We start from the raw sequence: 22,647 nt of genomic DNA, 5'->3' as shown, positions 1-22,647 counted from the left end.
AAGAGTAAGTGTATATAACACTTGACATTAATTATACTAAAAAAAATTAATTATATTTTTTCTCCATTAGATACTATGTAAAAAACATATTAAATATATTACAATCTGCACTGTTTATCGAAATAGACATACAAAATTCCAATGCAAACTGGGTCAAGACATTACGAGCAACGCAATTTATAGGGAGCAAGAATTACAATTACAAATACAAGCTAAAGAATGTTGAGGGAAGGGATAAAATCCATCAGCTGTTGACAAGTACTAATTATAAGAAAATAACCTTGATTAACAAATGTAAACAACAATCAGAGATTGACCACTTGGCTTTAAACACGCATGTTATAATATTATTATACAAAAAAAATGCTGCCCTATGATCGTAATCATTAAATAATACAGTCTAATACTAAATATTGTCACAGTTGGTCCTCGTCCATTCATTACACCTCTTTCTATAATAAATCTTGTCTCCTTCTTTCTCTTTTTCTCAACTGAGAGGAAAGCCAAAAAGCTTCAGAGCTCATAAAAAAAAAAGAGCAAGAAAAAAAAAAGAAAGAAATGAGAACTCATTTGGCAAGTCCAAAGCTGCTTCTTATTCCTATAATCTGTTCCATTTCCTTCTTCTCTTTTCTTTCCTTTGGATTTGCAGCCACTGCTAAGCTTCACCCATCAGAAGGTACTGCAATAATTTAATGTAGTTAACACATCTTCAGCTTTCTTCTAATCTTCTCCGCTTTCCATAATTAGTATTGATTCTTCTATTAAGGTTACATATTTACTAATTAATTTTTGCAGTTAAGGTATTGAAAGATATAGCGAAGAAACTAGGGAAGAAAGATTGGGATTTCGGGAAGGATCCATGCAGTGGAGAAGGGAATTGGAGAGTTTTGGATGAAAGGAAAGGATTTGAGAGCAGCGTGTACTGTAATTGCAGCTTCAATAACAATACGACTTGCCGTGTAGTAAGCATGTATTACTCTTCTTTAGCCATTATTGTCTGCTGCTACCTGTTTGATAAATTTCTCCTGTGTGTTTGTTTGGGGTGGGGATAGTGGTGGCGGAGGCCGGTGGCCAGCGGCGGCCGCGTGGGTTTGTGATAATTGGGCCATGCCTCATTCGATGGTTCCGCTGTAGGGTCATTTTCTGTGTGGGATCCACTTAAGATATTTGGAGGAGATTGTAGGGATTCATTATCTCCGGTTAAGAAAGTTAAAAATATTGCAAACACGTGGGGTTGGAAAGCGATTGAAGCAATGAAAGCTTCTTTTTTTTTTTTTTAAAGTTGATGTTTACAGTACCTTTATTTTTGGATCATTTAAATCCAATTATTGTTTGTATAAAAATATACTAACATTATTCTCATTTTTTTTAAAAGATAAAAATTCAAAGGTAAAAAAAAAAAAAAAAAAAAGAGAATTGCAAGACTATTTTATTTAATTCAAATGAAAGTTTTTAACATATTGTATAATACCACAAACAATCAAAATTCATCATAGTTATGTTTACTTAATTCAATTTATCAACGAAAAACTCAAAAGAAACAAAATTATACATGTTTATTTTTTATTTTTACATATTTTTTACCTTGTCCAATAAAAGAAAAATGGAGAAAAATAAAATATAAAAAATCAATTTTAATTTTCCAGAAATCAATGTTTATCGTTTATAGTATTAAATATCAATTTTTTATTTTTCTTTTTAAATGTGTTAAAATATTTTTTTATATTAATTCAACAAAAATTGGATTTTATTGACCCAAAAATTAAAGGTTATTATTTAAAAACTAATTTCAAAAATAAAATCTTTTCAAACTAGGAAATACTAAAAAAAGTTATTATTTAAAAAGACGTTTCCTTAAAGGAATAAAATAAAACCTCAATCTTTTTTCCTTCTTTTTCTCAGCACTCCAAGTTTTTTTTTTCCTTTTTTATTTTATTTATCAGCGGAGCTATAAACTAAAATAATATTACAGAGCAGAGCAACCTCCTTTAAGCTCACTAATTTGGCCAGTTCATTTTTTTATTTTTTTTATTTTTTTTTTGAGAATAGCCAATTTAATTTTTTTAAATAAAAAGAAATGAAAATTCATTTTATAGTATATTAAAAATACTTGCTTTAGCATAAAAAGGAAAAAAAAAAAAAAAACTGAAAACTGAAATAATATATGATTTTTTTTTTAATAATTTGAGGCTGTTTCTGAGTTATTGACGTTATAATTTATTGCATGAATGTGTGCAGTGCCTTAAAGGCTCAAAACCTATCTGGAACTATCCCACCAGAGTTTTCCAAGCTTCGCCACCTTCAACTACTGTAAGGATATAACAGTTTTCTCTTTGAATGATTGGTAATATAAATACTTTTCAGTTATAGCTTGACCCATCACTCGACTGTTAAACAGGGACCTCAGTCGCAATTGCTTCACTGGGTCTATACCTTCTCAATGGGCTACCCTGCGCTTAGTCAATCTGTAAGTATACTCTGTTTTGTTCTTTGATTCTCTCTATTTTAACCATATAAACTAGCCTATAATGTATTATTTTCTTATGTTCGTGTAGCTCTTTTATGGGGAATCGATTGTCTGGTTCATTTCCAAAAGTTCTTACCAACATCACCACTCTCACAAACCTGTATGTTGAATTCTCTCTCTTTTTTGTTCCTTTTCTTGTTTTAATTCTAATGATTTATTGATGATTACTATTTGTGAAAGATTGAATTTGGAAAAAATATACAAATGGTTTTACCCAAGGCTTGTTTGGTATAAATGAAATCAATAAATGAAATCAACAAATCAACAAATGGTTGCCATTATCTTTTTCTCTAAAGTGTAGCTTTTTAACATATTCTTAAAATTCATTAGCTTTATTAGCTTGTAGCTTTTTTAAGTTTGAAGTTCAGTTACAAATTCTATTAATTTTAGTAGAATTTGGCTCATGTATAACCAATTTCATAAAATTGAAAATATAGAATAAAAATGAATTTTCATTCATAAGAAACCACAAGTATGAATTTATAAATTAATTCCTTGAAGTTTTATGGAATGCATTTATACCAAACAACCTCTAATTTTATAGAATTCAATATAATTAAATAAAATATAATTTGTGGATAAAAATTTACAAATAAATTCATTTCTATAAACAAAGCTTATATTTGAAATTAAATTCTGTAAAACATAGACTTGAATTGTTTTATAAGATATGACATTAATGCTTATATGTTGCAGAAGCGTTGAGGGAAATAGGTTTTCAGGATCCATTCCACGAGAAATTGGAAAATTAATCAATCTACAGAAATTGTAAGTCCTTGTCTTCTTTATGCCCATTGATTATTGAACTTGATCTATTTTCGACGTCGTACTTATTTATTATCTTTTCTTCAGTATTCTCTCATCAAATGCTTTCACAGGAAAATTGCCCACAGAACTAAGCAAGTTGACCAACTTGACTGATATGTAAGTAGACAGCTTGTTGTATTTTTTTAGTTGAAATCACAAAACAACTATATGACCTACATTAATATCTGTACTTTGAATTGGATTTCACCGGGAAAACGAGCTGATAAATTATTCCAACTGATTCTGCTGCCAATAATTTTTATTTATTGTAATTGTGATTGTTTAAGTATTCCAACCTTTTGTTTATGCTCTAATGATGTAAAACAACAACATTTACCAATAACAATTTTACTGGAATTCCTTAAATCAGTTTCTTCATGTTTGTAATTTCCTATGTGTTTGCATCTGTAAAAATAATTACCTGGAACACCTTCTAAGTTTTTTTTTTTTTATTTTATTTTTTATTTTTATTTTTTTTTGACACCTTTTAGGAGGATAAGTGATAATAATTTCTCAGGAACTATACCCACTTTCATCAATAAATGGACGCATATACAGAAACTGTGAGTTTCCAACCTGAGGCTTTTACAGTTTACAATTTTTTTGAGATAATTTATATAGAGTTTTCTTTTTGGTTTAAATTCTGTCATCTTTTTGACAGGCATATACAGGGTAGCGGACTTGAGGGACCTATACCTTCTAGCATTTCTGCTTTGAAAAACCTAAGTGATCTGTATGTTATCATAATATCTCACTTCTTATTTTGGCTTCATAGACAAGGAGTTTTAAGAGATTGCTTTTGCTTTTCTTTGACTTTCAGACGAATCAGTGACCTGAAAGGAAAAGGTTCAACTTTCCCACCTTTGAGTAATATGGAATCTATTAAGGCATTGTGAGTTGGAGTTGTTCTGATTAAATGTCCTTTTCTGCTTGTACTCCCACCCTTTGTTGTGCATTTCAAGTAGATATAAATATTTAACATCATTGTCAAATGCAGGATACTGAGGAATTGCTTGCTGTCTGATGAGATCCCAGAATATATTGGTCACATGAAAAAACTGAAAAATCTGTAAGTAGCTTCACCGGAAAAGGCAGTAGTAGGTCCTTAGATTTTTGTCTTCCTTATTATGCAAGGAACAAAAATCGCATTTATCTTCCTTGTAGTGTATCTTGATGCGCTTGTTTCGGCTTTAAAATATCTCCATCAGTAAAGGCCATCATAATCCTAGCTAAGACTAGAATTTACTTGTAGATTTTTCTGTCTTGTTACATTTAATTTAAAAAGGAAGCGAATTGTTTATTACATAAGCAATAGTCCTAAATAGTTACAATAGTTTTCAGTATGGGAATTTCTTCAAAAAAGGGGAAAAAAGAAAAGAATTTGACATTATTCATAGTTTGCCGTTTGGAAGATATCCATTAATCATCATCTTATTTTGAAATTTCCATTTGCAGATTTTTAATGGTTTATAAACTCAAACTTGATAATTTTTCACCTCATGTTTTTTTAAAAGTGCAAGGTAATGATCTTCTTTGCCTTTTTGGTAATGAAAAGCATTACTTGGGAACCATGTCTGATTTTCAATTATGGCCGTAGTCTCTGCAAATTTCAGAATCACGAACCGTCCTCTGCTACTGCTAGCATGGGTAAAACTTGCATACAGATCTTACTCTAGTTATAGAGCACAAGTACACCAATATTTTGCCCCTAAAGTTAGAATAATTTTCACCAAAAGCTTGTAGTCCACGCATGTTGTAACAGCAAGCATTGCTGCCATTACTGTAATAGTTTGAATCAACTCACAAAAATATCAAGCATTAAATGAACCACAGACATAAAAAGACAACAAATGTTAAAAGTAGTTTGCTGAATCACTTTGGTTCATGACAATAAACATGTCAGCCAAAAAACCATACACATGCAAACAAACAGTTCCTTCTGAGTTTTTCTATTTTCCCATTTTCTTCTCATGTTATCTGATTTTCCTTATCAATGTAGAGATCTGAGCTTCAATAACTTAACTGGGGAAATTCCTACATCATTTTCTTACTTGGGGAAAGCAGACTTTATGTAAGTGGATTTCCCAAGTAATTATTATTTATAATCAACTATAGGCTCTTGGAGCTAGCATAACATTTACTATTTATTATTTCCTTAGGTACTTGACAGGAAACAAGCTCACTGGATCTGTACCAGAATGGGTGCTTGAAAGGAACAAGAATGTGTAAGTTTTATTTCCTTGACATTTATTTTCAAGTTTGAAGTTCCACTCCTTCCCAAAGTTTTCCTGGTAAACAGCTTGTAGGCAATTCTTATTTTGAACCATTTGTTTCTGGAGCATCTTAAATAGGATGTGCAAAATAATGTCGCATTAACCAATGTAACTCACTCCGTTCAATTGTGAAGTCATGTTAAGCTCACAAGGAAATCATATGATGATATTGTTTTACTAAAGCTATTCTTGAACCATATACGTGACAGCTCATGATGTTTTCCACATTTTGTCTGCAGGGATATTTCTGATAATAATTTCTCATGGGAAAGCTCAAGCCCAATTGAATGTCCTCGAGGGAGCGTGTGAGTATAATGAAAAATATTTCTTCTTCTTATTCTTCTTCTTGTCCTTGTTTTATCACTCAAATACTTATTTATAAGCATTATAGTAAAATGTTTTGTTTACTTCTTCAGGAACTTAGTAGAGAGTTACTCATCATCAACGGAGAAATTGTAAGAATCTTGGATACGTATTATCAAATAGTTGAAATTGAATATCAAAGCATATTCTTATTGTCCATTTTCTTTTTTGTTCCCCCTTTAAATTATGGATCTTTATGTCTTATTTAATTTATTGCTGACTAATGGTACTGTGTGCTTCTTTTTCTTGTGTCACAGAAGTAAAGTCCATTCATGCCTGAAACAGAACTTTCCATGTTCTTCAAATAAAAGTGAGTAAATCATTTAAGCATAAAGTTACACAAAAATATGCATCCTCATGCAATTGGCATACTCTGATTCAGTTGACAGCTAGTGGAGTTTGAAGGGAGTGAAAGAACTTGAATTAGAGTTTAAAGAAGTATTCTGCATGGGATGTGTGTACAGTGTATTTGAGTTCTTTCTCATGCAATAACAATCACATTTAGAAATTCAAAATTTAAGTCGCTTGGACTCCTGCTTCCATATTGAATATGAATTAGTAATTGAGGAAAGGACCTGATATCTCTTCTTTTTTTTTTTTTTTTATAAGTTTTCTCACTAATTTAAAGCATAAGTGTTGGGTCCCTAGAAATGGATAGAGTTATGGGTCTGTGTGAGTAAGGGTAGAGTGTAAGCTGGGGTAGGCTAGGTGTAGGTGTGCTGGATTTCTTTCTTCGACCTCTGGTTAAAAGGACAGATTCGTGAAGAGAGAATCTATCATCTATGAGTTTAAAGCCGTTGAGAATCTGGGTTGTAGGAGCAAATTAATCAAATAAAATTCAATTATATATTTAAATTGGGCTTATAATGAGTTGGGTTTACCTTTAATACAAAATGGCCTAAGCCATTTTAGTTGGTTCACCCTTCACATTATATACCCTTTTAGTTAGTTGTATTTATCCGATATGGGATTACCCACATACTCCAACACAGGAACTCAGATTCTCAACATGGTATCAGAGCCTGAGACCCGAACCTGCATGAGGAAAGTTCTCGTGTTGGGTATACCCTGATGGACCCGTGTTGGGCCATCGTATGCTTGTCAAGTGGGTAGTCCCACTTGAGGGGAGAGTGTTGGAGTATGTGGGTAATCCCACATCGGATAAATACAACTAACTAAAAGGGCATATAATGTGAAGGGTGAACCAACCAAAATGGCTTAGGTCATTTTGTATTAAAGGTAAGGCCAACTCATTATAAGCCCAATATTAAATATATAATTGAATTTGATTTGATTAATTGCTTCTAGAGCCCAGAGTCTCAACAAAAGCACTCAAGACTTGGTTTAGATTCTGAATGATAGATAATCTTTATTTCCTTAGCTGCGCCTAAATACAAATTTGGTAGATTAACCACCCACGAAACATGGAAAATGGGAAAGTGGAGGTATAACTTCCTACAATTATTGGGATGGAAATTCTACCACTAACAGAAAATTGGAACAAATGACTGAGGACAGTCTACTATTATGATTTAAATGAATACTAAACAATATTGAATGAAAGGAGAGTTTTGTATGCCTCTTTGTGCAGGTAAGACGGAGAAAAGGAAAATGATAATTATAAGAAAGCCACTAGTATCCCAACTTCATTTCAATTCGATCAGTGATTCAGAAATTAATCTTAAAGTAATCTTCCTGCATCATAGCAGGAACAGTTGAACTGTAGGACATAAACACATAGTTCCTTGTTGGTCATGAGATATAGTTAAGCTTCTGAAATTCAGGATAATTTAGGATTTTGTTTAAAAATTTTCTTGAAGTTCTAAATTGCTTTTAAGAATCTAATTTGAGCAAGAGACAATAAATTTATTGAGATTAGGAAATAAGATGAAGGTGGGAGAGAGGGAAGAGCCTAAGACAGATGCTAGTCCAATTGAATGAACTAGGTTTTTCCATGTCACTTTCATTTTATATTTTTTGGACAAATATTCATTTTCTTCTGTGCATTGTAATTTTTTTTCAGAGTATTACTCCTTGTATATTAATTGCGGCGGTGAAGAGATGATTGCTGGAGGTAACACCACATACCAAGCTGATTTAGAGCCAAGAGGTGCTTCTATGTTTTACACAAGTCAGTCTTGGGCATTTAGCAGCACTGGAAACTTTATGGACAATAACATTGATTCTGATCCCTATATTCAGATCAATACATCTGCTATATCCAATGTATCTTCTCCTGATGCACAACTGTACACCACAGCACGTGTTTCTCCTATCTCTCTTACTTACTATGGACTTTGCCTTATAAATGGGAATTACACAGTAAACCTCCACTTTGCAGAGATTGTTTTCATAAATGATAGTTCATTTAATAGTCTTGGGAGGCGTATTTTTGATGTTTATATCCAGGTAAATAAATTATCATACTAAAAAGAAAAAAAGAAAACTGCATGAATTTTTTTATCTATAAATGCTTATCATTTATGGCTTGATTTTATACAGGAAAAGTTGGTTTTGAAAGATTTTAACATTGTAGAAGAAGCTGGTGGCACTGGTAGGCCAATTGTAAAGAAATTTACTGTGACTGTAACAAGCCACACATTAAAGATTCACTTTTATTGGGCTGGAAAAGGGACAACAGGCATTCCAGTTAGAGGAACTTATGGCCCTCTTATTTCAGCCATATCAGTAGATCCAAGTAAGATAAAAAATCTTCTCAACATTTCACCTTATACTTAAATAGCCTAAGGTTGAAAATGTTTGGCTTTAATTTTGACAATATTGTGAGGAAACTTTTTGACATCAATTTAATTTCCCCAGTTAAACTGATGTATACAATCTAATGAGTTGAAATTTTGCCAAGGGATATCAGTATTAAGAAATTTGAAACAATTGTGTTCCTAAAGTTCAGTAATTACCGCTACATTTATTTACTTATTCCCATATATTCATTGATCAGCAATAGTTCCTTTGCTTGCACAGACTTCAAACCACCTTCAGATAATGATGAAAAGGAGAAGATCATAGTGTCTAGCACTGTGGCGGGAGCCGTATTTCTTGTCCTTTTGGTCCTGTGTATCATGTGGAGGAAAGGCTGTCTGGGAGGCAAAGTCTATGCAGATAAAGGTATTAAACATTTGAGGCTAGTTCAAGCTCTCAAATTAGCTTAAGCAGTGATTTAATACCTGAGACACATTTTCTAAAACATTAGTCCTTAATTATATTTGCTTTTGTTATCATCAAAATCAACGGCTATTACCTCGGGTCTAACACTAATCTTTGTTACCGTAACAAGGTTATGATTCAATAGATCATTCTCTGTACTGACATACAAAACTGTATGGTGGCAGAGTTGAGGGGTCTAGATCTGCAGACAGGAATTTTCACGTTAAAACAAATAAAAGCTGCCACGAAGAACTTTGATGCAGCAAACAAAGTTGGAGAGGGTGGTTTTGGTTCTGTTTACAAGGTAATTGCATGTCTCATTAATATTCCCTATGAACTGCAAAATGAAAATAATCATCTTTATTATCTAAATGAAATCCATAAATTATCTGAGTTCTTTTACTTTTAGTTTTCATCAAGAAATTGTAGCAAACACAAAATAAAGAAAACACTAAAGTGGATATAAATATGCAAAATATACTTGGCATAGTAAAATGGACTTGCAAGCTCCAGTTTTGAATTTTAAAGGGTTCAGATGAGCCACCTTAATCCCAAGAAATTATATTAGGTTCTTTTGCATTTATTTCTAAATAATCGTTATGTTCCTTAAAGCATTTTTGGAACATAGATACATTTGCCTTTAGAAATCTAAAAAGAGAGCAGAAGTGAACCAAAGAGAAGTAGCAATATCATTCTCAATTGACAATACGCAATTCATTTTAAATTTCTACACCCTTTTGGATTTTATGGTTTGCTACTTAACTTTGTTAATAAGAAGTTTTAAGTATTGAATGCAGGGTCAACTATCTGATGGAACTATAATTGCCGTGAAGCAGCTCTCCTCAAAGTCTAAGCAAGGGAACCGTGAATTTGTAAATGAGATAGGCATGATATCTGCACTTCAACATCCAAATCTTGTAAAGCTATATGGATGTTGTGTTGAAGGAAACCAGTTGTTGCTTATATATGAATACATGGAAAATAATTGTCTATCCCGTGCTCTTTTTGGTGAGTTTGGTACTTGTACCCAAACAAGCCCTGCATACAGCTTTGAAATAAAGTATTGTTAAGGCACTGGAAATTGATGGGCTTTTGCTTCAATTATTTACAGGGAAGAATCCAACAAGCAGGTTGAAACTTGACTGGCCTACCAGGCAGAAAATTTGTCTGGGTGTGGCTAGAGGTTTGGCATACCTCCATGAGGAGTCAATAATAAAGATTGTGCACAGGGATATCAAGACAAGCAATGTGTTGATTGATAAAGATTTAAATGCCAAAATTTCAGATTTTGGTCTGGCAAAGCTAAATGAAGATGACAATACCCACATTAGCACCCGAGTTGCGGGAACTATGTAAGTTCTTAAGAACATTATGTACTTTTTTCTTTTTTTTTTTTTTTTTTTTTTCTAGTTTTAACTAGGGTTCAAAAAACATATTTCTGAATTTCTAATAAATCAGAGTTCTACATCATTCTATAACTTGGTATGTCACATGTCAAAACCTGTTTTTGTCAAATCTCCATTTTGCAATTGATAGGCTTTAAAACATATTTTCAAACTTTGTGGTTTATGTACTTTGATTACTGTTTCCAGCGTTTTTCACGAAGTATCCTTATTCAAACCTTGAACTTGCTACTTTTTTTCTGTTAAAATTTCTAACCTAAAATCTATATTTGTACTTTTCGTCATTATAATTTAGATATTCCTTTCTCAAATTATGTAATTCCATTACATGTTAAATCCATGTAAATGAAATCTCTGAAGCATATGTCTCAAGTTTGTTTGACTTGATTTTGCAGTGGCTATATGGCTCCTGAATATGCAATGCGTGGCTACTTAACCAACAAAGCAGATGTTTATAGCTTTGGAGTTGTTGCATTGGAAATTGTCAGTGGAAAGAGCAACACAAATTACAGGCCAAAAGAAGAATTTGTTTACCTTCTTGACTGGGTAATTAAGTTGCTCCAAATTTTTCTTTTGCTTCCTTGAGAAAGAGATTATTCTTTTTCCTTTTTAACAATTAAGACCAAAATTTGAGGATTTATTAGAACTTTCTCATTTTATATTAATTTTTAAAGTGTGACATTCGAAGCAATAAACCATCCTTATTTTCTCTGGTTTTCTATAACAGGCTTATGTTTTGCAAGAGAGAGGAAGTCTGCTGGAGCTAGTTGATCCGGAGTTGGGGTCTGCCTATTCATCAGAGGAAGCAATGCTGATGCTAAATGTAGCTCTTTTATGCACCAATGCATCTCCAACACTCAGGCCTACAATGTCTCAAGTTGTGAGCATGCTCGAAGGTCGAACCGCTGTTCAGGACCTTCTTTCTGATCCTGGGTTTTCAGCCATCAACACAAAATACAAGGCTATAAGAAATCACTTCTGGCAGAACCCGAGCCGGAGCCAAAGTCTGTCGACAAACGGTCCATACTCTGATTCCTCAAATTCATATATAGATATGCAAGAGACTGATAGAATTTTAAGAGTTTGTTTAGCAGAATCCAGTCCAAGTTCCCATTTAGAAACAGATGAGGCTGCCAATCTTTTAGGAGACGCAGCTGGAAACTTCAACTAGTCAATTTTGTACCGTTTCACACCTTAAGTGTATATGGTAGTGGGTAAGTTCTGGCAATAAAACTTGATCAAATATATGATAATGAAAATTAAAAAAAAAAAAATGGCAATAAAAACTGAAAAAGAAAACAAATAAATAACAATGAAACACTGTAATATTACCATAAACTGAAGTTAGATTGTTATAACTTACAAACATAAAAATCCAACCGTTCCAATTAGCAGACAGTGGATTTTGTGTAGATAAGCTAGAAATAGTTGCCATTGTTACACCTAATGTTTTAATAATTTTTATGGTTTTACCATTGAGGTGTAGGCCTAAAATTATCAAAATGTATTCTAATTATATAACTAATAAGGTGTTGGTTGGAATGATAAGCGACTTCAATCATTGTAAGTGTGCTTTTTAGGATCTCTATTATGCTGAGAAGCTCAAAAGTCTTATGCTATTGCGAATTTAATTTTATATTTTTTAATGATTTTTTTTTTCAATAAACATAAAATATGAGTTGAATGCATTTGGATGGTATGTTAAATTTTCAAAGATTAAAATATATAAATGGCACAAGACGGTATAATGGCATTTTGACATAAATATTCTTACCTTATAAAGAAAAAGAAAAGCAAAAGCAAGGATAAATCTATGACAAATTTATGCTGAACTACTTGACCTAAATTAGGTCGTAAATTTTGGTTAGGCTCAAGACTTATTTTCTATATGGAAAAAAGGCGAGTTCACCAACTTTAGAAAATTAAATAATTATAATAATCAATCAAGTTTGATTTTTACATTTTTCGGAAACTTGATTTTTACAATTTTAATCCTTAAACTTCGTTAATTATCAATTAAATCTTTCAATACATATAATAATGTAGTAATTTTTTAAAAAAATTAATAATCGAAAGATTTCAAATTCAAATTCTCTCGATTATAAATTTTTTATTTTATTAATTAAGGGGACAAATACTATCGTTAAATATTTCTCAATGTTACCCTGACACATTACATGAATAAAAAATAATAATGATTAATTTGCTTTATTTCTTCGTTCTTTACGGCATAAATTTTCTATAGTTCTAATAATAATAATAATAATAATATATAAAAGAAAAAAAAAACCCCATAATTAAGCTCTGTAGTCTCTAACTGTCGCTCAACGGCTCTAACCGTAATCCTGTACCAAACCCTCCAACTGATCAAAATCATTTGGATTGAGTTTGAGACAAGCATAACCAATTATTTCGGACGGTTTGGATTTCTCTCTATCCTGATTCCGCGTCATCCATTTGCAGCCAGAGGTAAGATTGAAGCAGTGGCAAGAGTCAAAGTCAAGGGACAAACTTTTCCAATCAAGTCAACTAATTTGTTTGTATCCTTCCACATAAACACGACGGACTCTGTAATTTTGATCTCAACAATTTTCTTCTCTTTCAGTTTCTGAAGAATTCCTTCAAAAAAGAACAAAATGGGTTTTCTAAAAACCATTGGTTTTCTCGATTGGGAATATGAGTCAGACCCAACTCCCAGTGACTTCATGATCGTTCCCTTCTTCGCTCTCTTCTTCCCTTTGGTTCGGCTCTTTCTTGACACATTCATTTTTGAGGTATCTTTCTCTGTAACTGTGTTTTTTGTTGGGTTCTAGATTTCTTTCGGTTAAATTGTGGATTTGATTAATTTATGTGTTATTTAGTTATTGTTGAACCTTTTGCTTGCTTCTTAAGCAGCTGTTATTGATTTTTTTTTTTTTTTTTTTTTTTTTTTATTTTTTTATGTTAACATAGTTTAAATATGACTCATTTTTTCTTTTCATTGTTATGGGAGCTTGGTGTGATTTAGAAACCAAATGGTAGAAATATTGGTCATTGGATAGTAATATACTAGTAATATAATAGTAATAGTAGTTTAGGTTTTAGAAATTGATTGAGCATCAACTGTATTCCAGATCTATATACATTTTGATACTGTCAATTTTAATTCATATATTGTTGCATAAATTCTAAAAATTCAGAGGAGAATTAACTTTAGGTTAGCATAGTTGCCCGTTTGATTTGACGTAGCTGTTTATTTTTGTTCCAGAACTTAGCCAGAAGATTGATCTTCGGAAAGGCATCTGCATCACTGGATGTTGGGACACGTGCAAATAGAAAGAAAATTAATAAATTCAAGGAGTCAGCTTGGAAATATGTTTATTTTCTTTCTGCAGAGCTTTTGGCACTTTCTGTCTCATTCCATGAGCCCTGGTTCACTGATACCAAGTATTTTTGGGTGGGACCTGGAGATCAAATTTGGCCGGATCAGAACCTTAAGTAAAACTTATCAAACACTTAGTTTATTATTCGTACATCTAGATTGCTGAATTAGGTTAATTTTCATGTTTAATTTTTCATCCCTTTTCAGGTTTAGCTGATTAGCTGTTTTCATGGTGGTCAGATTGAAATTGAAAACACTTTACATGTATGTTGCTGGATTCTACACGTACTCTATATTTGCTTTGATTTTCTGGGAAACAAAACGTTCAGACTTTGTCATTTCCATGTCTCATCATGTGGCTACGATCTTTCTTCTTGTCTTGTCTTACATATTGAGGTCAGTTTGGAAGGACTGCAAATCCAACTTTATGCCTAACGCTGTAAAGAATTGATATCTGTGCTAACTATGACAAATAAATAAAGAAATAGACAAAAATAAGCCCAAAAAAGAGAAGAAAATAATTTTGAGGGGATGCTTCATAGCAGACACATGTATATATGTGTGTATTATAAGGAAATGATAATGAAAAGAAAAGTATCAGGAATTTTCTACAAATGGTTATATAGGACTCATCTCTTGTACTTTCATGCTAAGAAAGTGCAGGAGATGTTAGTTATTCTGATGTCAATACAAGGATTTAAGATTCTTGCTAAATATATTGAAAATATTCTGCCTGTAACAGATTTGCTCGTGTTGGTTCCATTGTTTTAGCCATTCATGATGCAACTGATGGGTTCCTTGAAGTCGCGAAAATGTCAAGATATAGTGGCTATGAATGGGTTGCCAGCATTTTTTTTGTTCTTTTTGTTCTCTCTTGGACGATACTTCGCATCATCTACTATCCTTTCTGGGTACTTCGAAGCACCAGGTGAGTTAGCATCCAGCATGATAAGTTCTTGGGTTCCCATTAGATGTGATGCATAAAAACAATTAATTGCTCATGTGTTGAGAGATTTTCTCCCAATATTATTGTTAAGTTTTATTTTGAGAGTTTTTTACCTACAGGGACATAATTTTCTAGATGTTCTTTGTCCTCGAATCCAATTTAAAATATCTTTCTCCAACTTATGTATAAGACTTTTTAGAACAGATAGTAAGATTAACATTGTAAAGCATATATGTTTATTTAGCTAGCTCACTTACAAAGACCGGGAGAATGTTAGATAAAGAACAATTTGTTAACTTTCAATTCCCTTTGCGAGATATTTGATATTAATAAGAAATGCTTACTTATGTCATAATATGATAAAAAAGTTTCAACTTATGTAAAAAATTCTGATCTCCTTTCCAAATGCTTATATTGAATACCTTCTTTCCCAGTGCTGCTTTTTGGTCGTCATCTTGCACTCCACTTGGCATATCTCCCTCATTCTTTCATTCCTTGATTTCTTTGGCTGTTGTAATGTTGTCGTGTTCAGTCTCTTGTCTTATCTTCTTCTAAATCAAAATATCAAGAGACTTTTCCTTGCTTTCAGCAATCCTCTTCACTGTTCTGAAAACTGTCTCCTCACCATCAAAACTGAAATACAATCAGCTCTGTTTCCATTAACTTAATATTTCATGGTTAGCTCTTCAAGTGTTTTTGCATGCCCACTCATACTCATAGACAGCTGAAGTATTTTCTGAAGAATATCCTTCACATTGTGGGAATATTAACCCTCTCCTTTTGCATGTTTCTAAGTTCTAACTAATCTTGACATTATAGAAGCATTGTACCAGCAAATAACTAAAGAATATCAGCCTCTTTGCTTACATTGTTGGAGCCCAAGTACTGAATGGAACATTGCCTGTTAATTTTCAAACTTATATTTGGTATTTTCGAAGTTCAAACTGTTCACAGACAATAAATTTTTTTATGGATGAGCTCTGCACTTTTCCTTTGCTGCCTTGGTAACTTGAAAGTTGAAATTCACACCTAACATTATATTTGATTCTTTTTTTTTTGCTTTGGTGAATGAACCTCTACTAGGAATGCCACTATTGTGCAATTTATGTTATATTTTAGTGGAAAATTATCATTTGTAACCAAAAAAAAATTACGAAATTCAAATTGTACCCTATTTTAGTGAACCTAGGTGGTACTTGCACATTGTGAATGTCGTGTCTAATTCTCAACATAATTGTACAATTCCTTTTCTCCAACAGTTTCTGTTTTATCACAGAGCACAATCTATGTTCTGGCCCACTGCTTGTCTAATTCCAGCAATACAAACTTGACCATTTGAAATTAATTTACTTTCTTCGGAATCCCAACAGAATAGTCTTCAGTAGTTTTAATTCTGTAGATATGTAGATGGTTCTGCCTTTTCCTCACCGCCCAAAAATAATAAAGATGATGGTGAGAAACAAGTAATGGAAGAAGAAGTGGAATCTAATAAGCATCAAATTTCTACCTATAATAATTGGTTGACCTTTTTTCTATTCGTTTTTCTTTTCTTTACTGACAGCTATGAAGTGCTTTTGACCTTGGACATGGAGAAGCACGCTGTGGATGGACCTCTCTATTATTATCTCTTTAACACACTTCTATTCTGCATAGTTGTTTTTAACATATATTGGTGGATACTGATGATTCGCATGGTTGTGGAACAAATCCGAGCAAGAGGCCGAGTTGGAGATGATGTTCGATCAGGTATGGAGCATTATTTCCAAATATGAATCAATCTTCAGTGCACTTATACTCGGGCATGAACACAGAATAGGGGAAGAAAAATGAAAATGAAACTGAGCTGCAGGGTTAAATTTTAGCCTTTGTATTCAGCATCTAAGGACTCAAAAGCATGCCCAAATATTGTCAAATTAGTACATCAACTTGACTCTTATTTTTTCTCTATTCTATCTAGTTTAACTTTCAGTAAGCCCTACATGCATAGAATTAAAGCTTTGTTAATGCCAAACTGACTTATTATTTTATGTCCTTGTTTTCCCTTCAGCGTTACTGATAATATATCCACATGATTCCCATTTGATACCTACAAGCTGCATCCAAATTTTTAGGTCATAAGCTGATTAATATGAGAGTGAAGGGAGAGATGAGTTGTCTTTTTGGGCTTAATTATTATTATTAAGTGTTTGGTATGTATAAATATATATGAAATGATTTTAACTGTTAATTCTCCAATGGATAAAAATATGATGGTAGAAGCTTAAACATTATTTTTAAAAAATGAGAACGTTTGTCTATTGACATCATTACTAAAAATCCACAAGCAGTTAGCATTGCCAGATAAAACCTGTAAAATTATATGAACCCTAACCTTATGCAGAAAACTAATGCCAAAATTGCAATCTGTCAGAGCATAAGTAGGGCTAGGGCTATCTTGAAAGTGTCACTTTAACTTGGGTTGATAATAACAATCTTTAATGCTTAAGTTCTTCAAAATTACGTTAAAGTCGAGGCTGCCTGGCTGGTGCTGATGATCCTTACTAAGCATTTGAGGCTAAAGTTTGTGCAAAAGGCACCTAATCCTACCATCCTATCACTTTTTTTTTTTTTTTTTACTAAATATCTAACTCTTATCTGTGGCTAGCTGCAATATTGTGTACAATACAACAGTAGTGAAATTATCAGGATCAGTAGCTTTGGTAATTTCTACCTTACTTTAATTTGTTGTTCTATTATGTATTAACCTTTGGACATAGTTTAGGAACTTTATTGGCAACTATAGCTGACAATGATAAGTTGATAACCCTTCCAAGAGGCAATTTCTTTTATGCATTATTCAATTGTTGTTTATATCCAATGGGTGCAGGAAAAATACATCATGTTGTCAATTGCATTTCCGGCCTTTTTATGTATTTATTTTTGAGAATGCTGTTTATATTCAATGGGCTCAGGAAAAGTACATCAAGTTGTCAATTTCATTTGCATCCTTTTTATTTATTTATTTTTAGCATTAGAGAACTGTGTCATGCCTTTATGAATATTATATTCTGCTGCTGGCTTTCCTAGCCAATCTCACAATTTGGAGGATATTTCGGTCATTGTTAGTTGCATTATACTTATGCATCATATGCTTCATGTTCCTTGACTTTCTTCATTTGGATATTGAATATGGGAAGAAAAAAATATCCAAATTTATTGTACTATAAAATGGCAATCTTTTTGTTTTCATCTTGTATGCAACTCATGACAAAGGCAAACAGGTATGTTTTCAGATGAAAAGAGAACTGGCATCAGACACTTTTGTCTAATATCTATCTTTGTTTATGCAGATTCTGAAGGTGAAAATGAGCATGATGATTGAGGATCAATTATACAAGAATGTAACATAAACTATTTTGAAGGTAATACTAAAATAGAGTTATTGTTTCACCAGTTCAATGAGAGAGAGTATTTTGTTTCAATCTTCCATGTTTCTCCTTTCTTTTATGAGATGAATGCTGTCTAGTTTCGTGCAGGTGGCTCATGTAACATTCCACGATGTTCATGCTCCTCCCATTTCCATGTATAAGCTGGTATAGTGTAAGATATCTTTGATGATAACAAATTATGTCGCCTACAGTGTGCTTTTCTATGATAATTGGTGGGATAGATTAGGAGATTGACTAGAAATATAGTAAAAAAGGCAGAGAAACTTGACTAAGGTTCAAGATTTGGCCAATGTAAAATTTTGCATTAGCTTCTGGCAATACATATTATGGCAATTTTTTACAGGAGGTACTCTTAATACATATTTTGAAAAGCTTGAATGAATCACTTTTAGAGATCGACGTTTATATTTCTTACATTTCATGCTTCGTCCCACCTTTAATATATATATGTATATATATAATTGATGAGTTTTGTTTTGTTAATCTAGGTTAACATAACCTCATAATTATCTAATTGTTTCATGATACTTTACAAATTCAGTCACAATGTATTTATCAAAACTAAAGTTCCAACTAACCTTGATGTTTTACATAGTTGGTGGGGGACCAAAGGGTTGGAATTGCAGAAATGTTAACATTTATGAAACCCTAATATGGCATTTCCAAAGAAATATTGCGATCATATTATACTTCTACAAGTTCAAGTTCTTTTCATATTTGTTAGCATCCGTTCAATTGGGTTAGTTGAATGACAGCTGATGTTGGATAACCTCTGTGTCGTTTAGTTGGTTTTTGTATAGGGCTGTTCATTCCGTTAGTTCGGTTCCAAATTGAACTGAATTGGAAAAAAAAAAAAAAAATCAAAATATACACTTTTTTCTAAATTGAACTGAAACTGAACTATGTATTAGAATCGAATGAGTTCATTTCAGTTGGCTGTGGGTTCTTGACCTACTACAGAATACGACATTTTCACCACCTTCTTGAGAATGTTGTCATATGATACTAGTAAAATAAGAATCTCACATTGAGTGCTTTTGTGAGCAGAAAAGGAAAAAAGATCAACTAGGCTGGCCAATCACAGTACTTATAGAGATACTCAAGGTGGAAAGAGAAGTCTACAGAAGCCAAAAGGTCTTGGCCAAAAATTAATTATTCTCGCTTTGGATAAGAAGAGTATCTGGAAATTTTGGACTCACCCAGCCATTTGCCTCTAGCAGAGCCTCTCCTTTCACATATTTCCTTGTGGTTGAGCTTTGTTGAACTTTATGAACATCTTTCCGACCAGAAAGGTGAAAAGTGTGATCTTCTTCTAAAAAGCTCCCTACTTATTATAAGATCTTCGCTATAGCATATTTATTTTTGTTCCTTCACTTTTCTTTAACTGTAATGTAATGCATTTTATTACATGCATCCAATTACATTTTATTACAGCTCACCAAACGGATATTACTCTAGAAATTCTTTTGATTGCATTACATCACATTTCATTAGGGCTCACAAACGGCAGAGTTTATGCCTGGCCAGTTTTCTTAATTCCTCAGATGCAAATTAGCAACTTCAGTTATGTCAATAAGCTACTCTTTTCCCCCTTCAAAATCTTCTGAAGTAATGACTCATTTAGTCTGTTACTAATTTTACAACAGATGAAACATTAAATATGCAAACTACAAGAAAAGAACTCAACTTGAAAGTGAAAAACACGAAAAAGAAAACTTCTGAAATATCCAAACATGTAAGCAAAACCTCAAATACTAGAATGTGAGATTTGATTTGAATTTATCCCTCAGTCCCTGCAGATATAAAGATAAGGGCTTTTGTTATAGACTGGTAGACTCTCCATCCCCATCAATCTGAATCTCACTTCTGATGTGATTATATTATCTGTATTTCTTTAAACATGGTTGCATCAGGAACATACATTGGTTGCAGCCAGCTTTCTTAAAGATCTGGAAAGGCGGGAATTTACAGAAAACTTTAAGTATTATTTTCATTTATCCAAAAACACATTATCTACACCAGCACTAAAAACACACTAATTTTCCATCACTGAGCAGCAGCTATCCTTGTTTCTTTTTCTTGGTATGACGGAACAATTCCATAGCCAAAATATTATGTTGGAAACATCTGATCCAGTTCAAGCTCCATGTCTTTTTTCCTTGCAAATCGGCCCTTGACTCGGGGCCTATTCTCTGCATTGGCTTTCCTAGTGACATATCTTATTTGCTTCTCGAATTTCCGTGCTCTCCTTTTCTCTCTGTACCTTAGGACCTTTGCTTCTCTGTTCATTGGAGTAAATTGGACTGGCACCAACAATGAGGGATTTGGAAGTAGGTCACCTGTCCTTTTTGAAAATCTAGAATATGAATTTGGAACGTTGCTGCTTGTCAGTAAATATCCAGCATTTGTAAACGACAAAGGGACCTGGTTTTGAAAGTGTAGCTGAAACATGAGAAATAGTTACAATCTTGTGCCAGTAAAATTTGGAAAGCAGATCGAAAAGCCTAGCTTACACAGAAAAGTTCAGGCTTTGTCTATATGAGCAATAGCAATGCTAAAACATTCACATAATGAGCCAAAAGATGGTTCCATGATCAAGGTCAAGCAATTCGGAGCATAGTTGCAACCATAATCCCTAACTTATTATACTAAATTTATATCAATTAATTCTCTGCTTTCCTGAAAAGGAGAAGCTCAAATTTGCTGGAACACAAGAGACGTAAATGCTGAGAGTCCATGGAATTTTAATCTGGTCTATGCAAGCTTCCATCAGGAAAGCTTTTAGTGGACATCAGTCGTTGGGTGATATGAAGAATAACAAGATTTAATAAAGAAAAGAAAGACAGCCCAATGAACCCATTATGTAATCGGGAGAGAATCACTGGTTTGCCTTGCCTCGCTTCCTTTTAACTATGTGATCTCATAAAAAATGCAATTAATCTCCCTGTCATAGATATTTTTTATAATTAGTAGTCATAGTAAAGTAGTAAGGCCATGTAGATATGAAAAACATGTATGGAGGAGGGTAATGTAGCAGAACATGTTAGTTCTAAAAGAATTGCCAATCTGGTAAAAGTAATTGTGTAGAAAGCACTATTGATCTAGATTCTCGAGTCCAAAGAGAGTATTGCTGAAGGAAAATTCAAGAAAGAGTGAATTTGATGTAGAAACTTACTTTCTGACTATTAGAAGTAGTATTGACGAAAGAAGCTTTAGAAGCTCCGTATCCACTGTCAATAAAAGTAGTCTCCTGCTGCTGCTGCTGGTGATGGTGTTCTTGTTGATCCTGTGCTTCAAAAGATTGAACTGGGACAATGCTATCACCACAAATATCTCCCCGATGAGCACTTGAAAGTTGCTGCTGATTAATCTGATCTTGGCAGTGATAGTTCGTACATGAGTTGTATTTAATGTGATTCAAATACTGGTCAACATCCTCAATGTAAGTAAATCCTGTATTAGTCTGGTTGTCATTATTATCAAGATCAAGCAGTAACCAAGAATCTGTTTGATCTTCTTCTAATTCATGTACAATCTTGTTAGCCATAGCATCATTTTCTGTGTGTAGCAAAGGTGCTTGCGATTCTTCCAGGCAAGTAGTTGACGATGTGTTCGCCAAACCAGATATAGGAGTTATTGGAACCCTGATATGTCGGCCCGCCAATGGATTCGCTGAGTGTATTTCAATATCACAGTTGATGCATAATTTTGCTGCATCGGGTTGACAGGTAAAAGCTGCTGGAGCATTTTCACATGCAGTGCAAACCCAAACACGCTTATGCTTCAAAGCTAAGGAATTTGCTGCATGGACATACTCATCACAATTGTTACATAGGTAAGCTGAGTCGGCATGGCAGTAGAGCGTGCAGGGTGCTGCACAGCATGCGTCGCAACTACGAGCCCAGTTGGTAAGATATCTATAACCATCAGAATTTATCTTCAACATGCTTCTTTGTTACAACTCAATTCTTTAGTACTAGCAGTGAAGTAGTAGAGGATGAAGTGGTTTCTGTAAGTAAGCAAGGAACAGACAGAGAATCTAAAAAGTGCCATTATTTCTTGGAAGAATTTGAGTGGCAGTGAGAGGTTGGCTATTGATATTGTGGCTACTGTGCTTCGGATGAGTCTGCGAGTGGGGCTCACTCATGGTGCTTTTGGAATCCTTTTGATATAGTGAGAGAACACATGGTTAATAAATTTGGTCAAGCTAAGCAAAACCCAGAAAATGCAATAGCTGCTGCTAAGTGTCTCGGCTGTGACAGGTTAATCTGCTGTTAACAGCAAAATTTGGAGCAAAAGGGGATGCAAACAATCTGTCATAGCATCTTATAGAAAGGCCAGCATAAGTAATTAATATTCTTGTGGCCATAATGT

At 33.2% G+C, this 22,647-nt stretch overlaps 3 protein-coding genes across 9 annotated transcripts; 2 read left to right on the top strand and 1 right to left on the bottom strand.

Annotated features, from left to right (window-relative positions):
- Positions 1–432: 432 nt before the first annotated feature.
- LOC105650612 (Leucine-rich repeat transmembrane protein kinase) lies at positions 433–11,771 on the top strand. 4 transcript variants are annotated; one of them, XM_089721159.1, is made up of 25 exons: positions 433–676; positions 796–970; positions 2,239–2,310; positions 2,399–2,467; positions 2,556–2,627; positions 3,224–3,295; positions 3,380–3,451; positions 3,826–3,897; positions 3,996–4,067; positions 4,155–4,226; positions 4,332–4,403; positions 5,334–5,405; positions 5,494–5,559; positions 5,847–5,912; positions 6,024–6,062; positions 6,228–6,280; positions 7,994–8,044; positions 8,312–8,379; positions 8,473–8,668; positions 8,953–9,096; positions 9,321–9,439; positions 9,933–10,143; positions 10,247–10,487; positions 10,934–11,084; positions 11,266–11,771. In XM_089721159.1, exons 1-25 carry the CDS (start codon positions 559–561, stop codon positions 11,707–11,709), a joined length of 2,859 nt encoding a protein of 952 aa, XP_089577285.1. In that variant the 5' UTR covers positions 433–558; the 3' UTR covers positions 11,710–11,771. The 4 variants fall into 4 exon arrangements, with proteins under 4 accessions (XP_089577285.1, XP_089577284.1, XP_089577283.1 ...); XM_089721158.1 differs by having other exon boundaries at positions 7,994–8,080; XM_089721157.1 differs by having other exon boundaries at positions 7,994–8,379.
- Positions 11,772–12,849: 1,078 nt separating this feature from the next.
- On the top strand, positions 12,850–19,716 carry LOC149496404 (ceramide synthase 1 LOH3-like). 4 transcript variants are annotated; one of them, XM_089721153.1, is made up of 8 exons: positions 12,850–13,007; positions 13,144–13,312; positions 13,786–14,015; positions 14,140–14,295; positions 14,642–14,827; positions 16,407–16,591; positions 18,175–18,246; positions 18,361–18,613. In XM_089721153.1, the coding sequence occupies exons 2-7, from the start codon at positions 13,175–13,177 to the stop codon at positions 18,204–18,206; spliced, it is 927 nt and encodes a 308-aa protein (XP_089577279.1). In that variant the 5' UTR covers positions 12,850–13,007; positions 13,144–13,174; the 3' UTR covers positions 18,207–18,246; positions 18,361–18,613. The 4 variants fall into 4 exon arrangements, with proteins under 4 accessions (XP_089577279.1, XP_089577281.1, XP_089577282.1 ...); XM_089721155.1 differs by lacking the exons at positions 12,850–13,007; positions 18,361–18,613 and adding an exon at positions 19,321–19,716 and having other exon boundaries at positions 13,014–13,312; XM_089721156.1 differs by lacking the exon at positions 12,850–13,007 and having other exon boundaries at positions 13,014–13,312; positions 14,140–14,163.
- Positions 19,717–19,986: 270 nt separating this feature from the next.
- On the bottom strand, positions 19,987–22,295 carry LOC149496403 (zinc finger protein CONSTANS-LIKE 2-like). The gene is made up of 2 exons (XM_089721150.1): positions 21,449–22,295; positions 19,987–20,715 (listed from the first exon to the last, which is right to left on the bottom strand). The coding sequence occupies exons 1-2, from the start codon at positions 22,217–22,219 to the stop codon at positions 20,386–20,388; spliced, it is 1,101 nt and encodes a 366-aa protein (XP_089577276.1). The 5' UTR covers positions 22,220–22,295; the 3' UTR covers positions 19,987–20,385.
- Positions 22,296–22,647: the final 352 nt, after the last annotated feature.

Source organism: Jatropha curcas, chromosome 5, assembly GCF_041381405.1.
Source record: "Jatropha curcas cultivar XTBG-Jc1 chromosome 5, XTBG_Jcur_1.0, whole genome shotgun sequence".
Classification (NCBI taxonomy): domain Eukaryota; kingdom Viridiplantae; phylum Streptophyta; class Magnoliopsida; order Malpighiales; family Euphorbiaceae; genus Jatropha; species Jatropha curcas.
The sequence above is the reverse complement of the archived record's forward strand: the minus strand, read 5'-3'. Positions and strand labels throughout refer to the sequence as shown.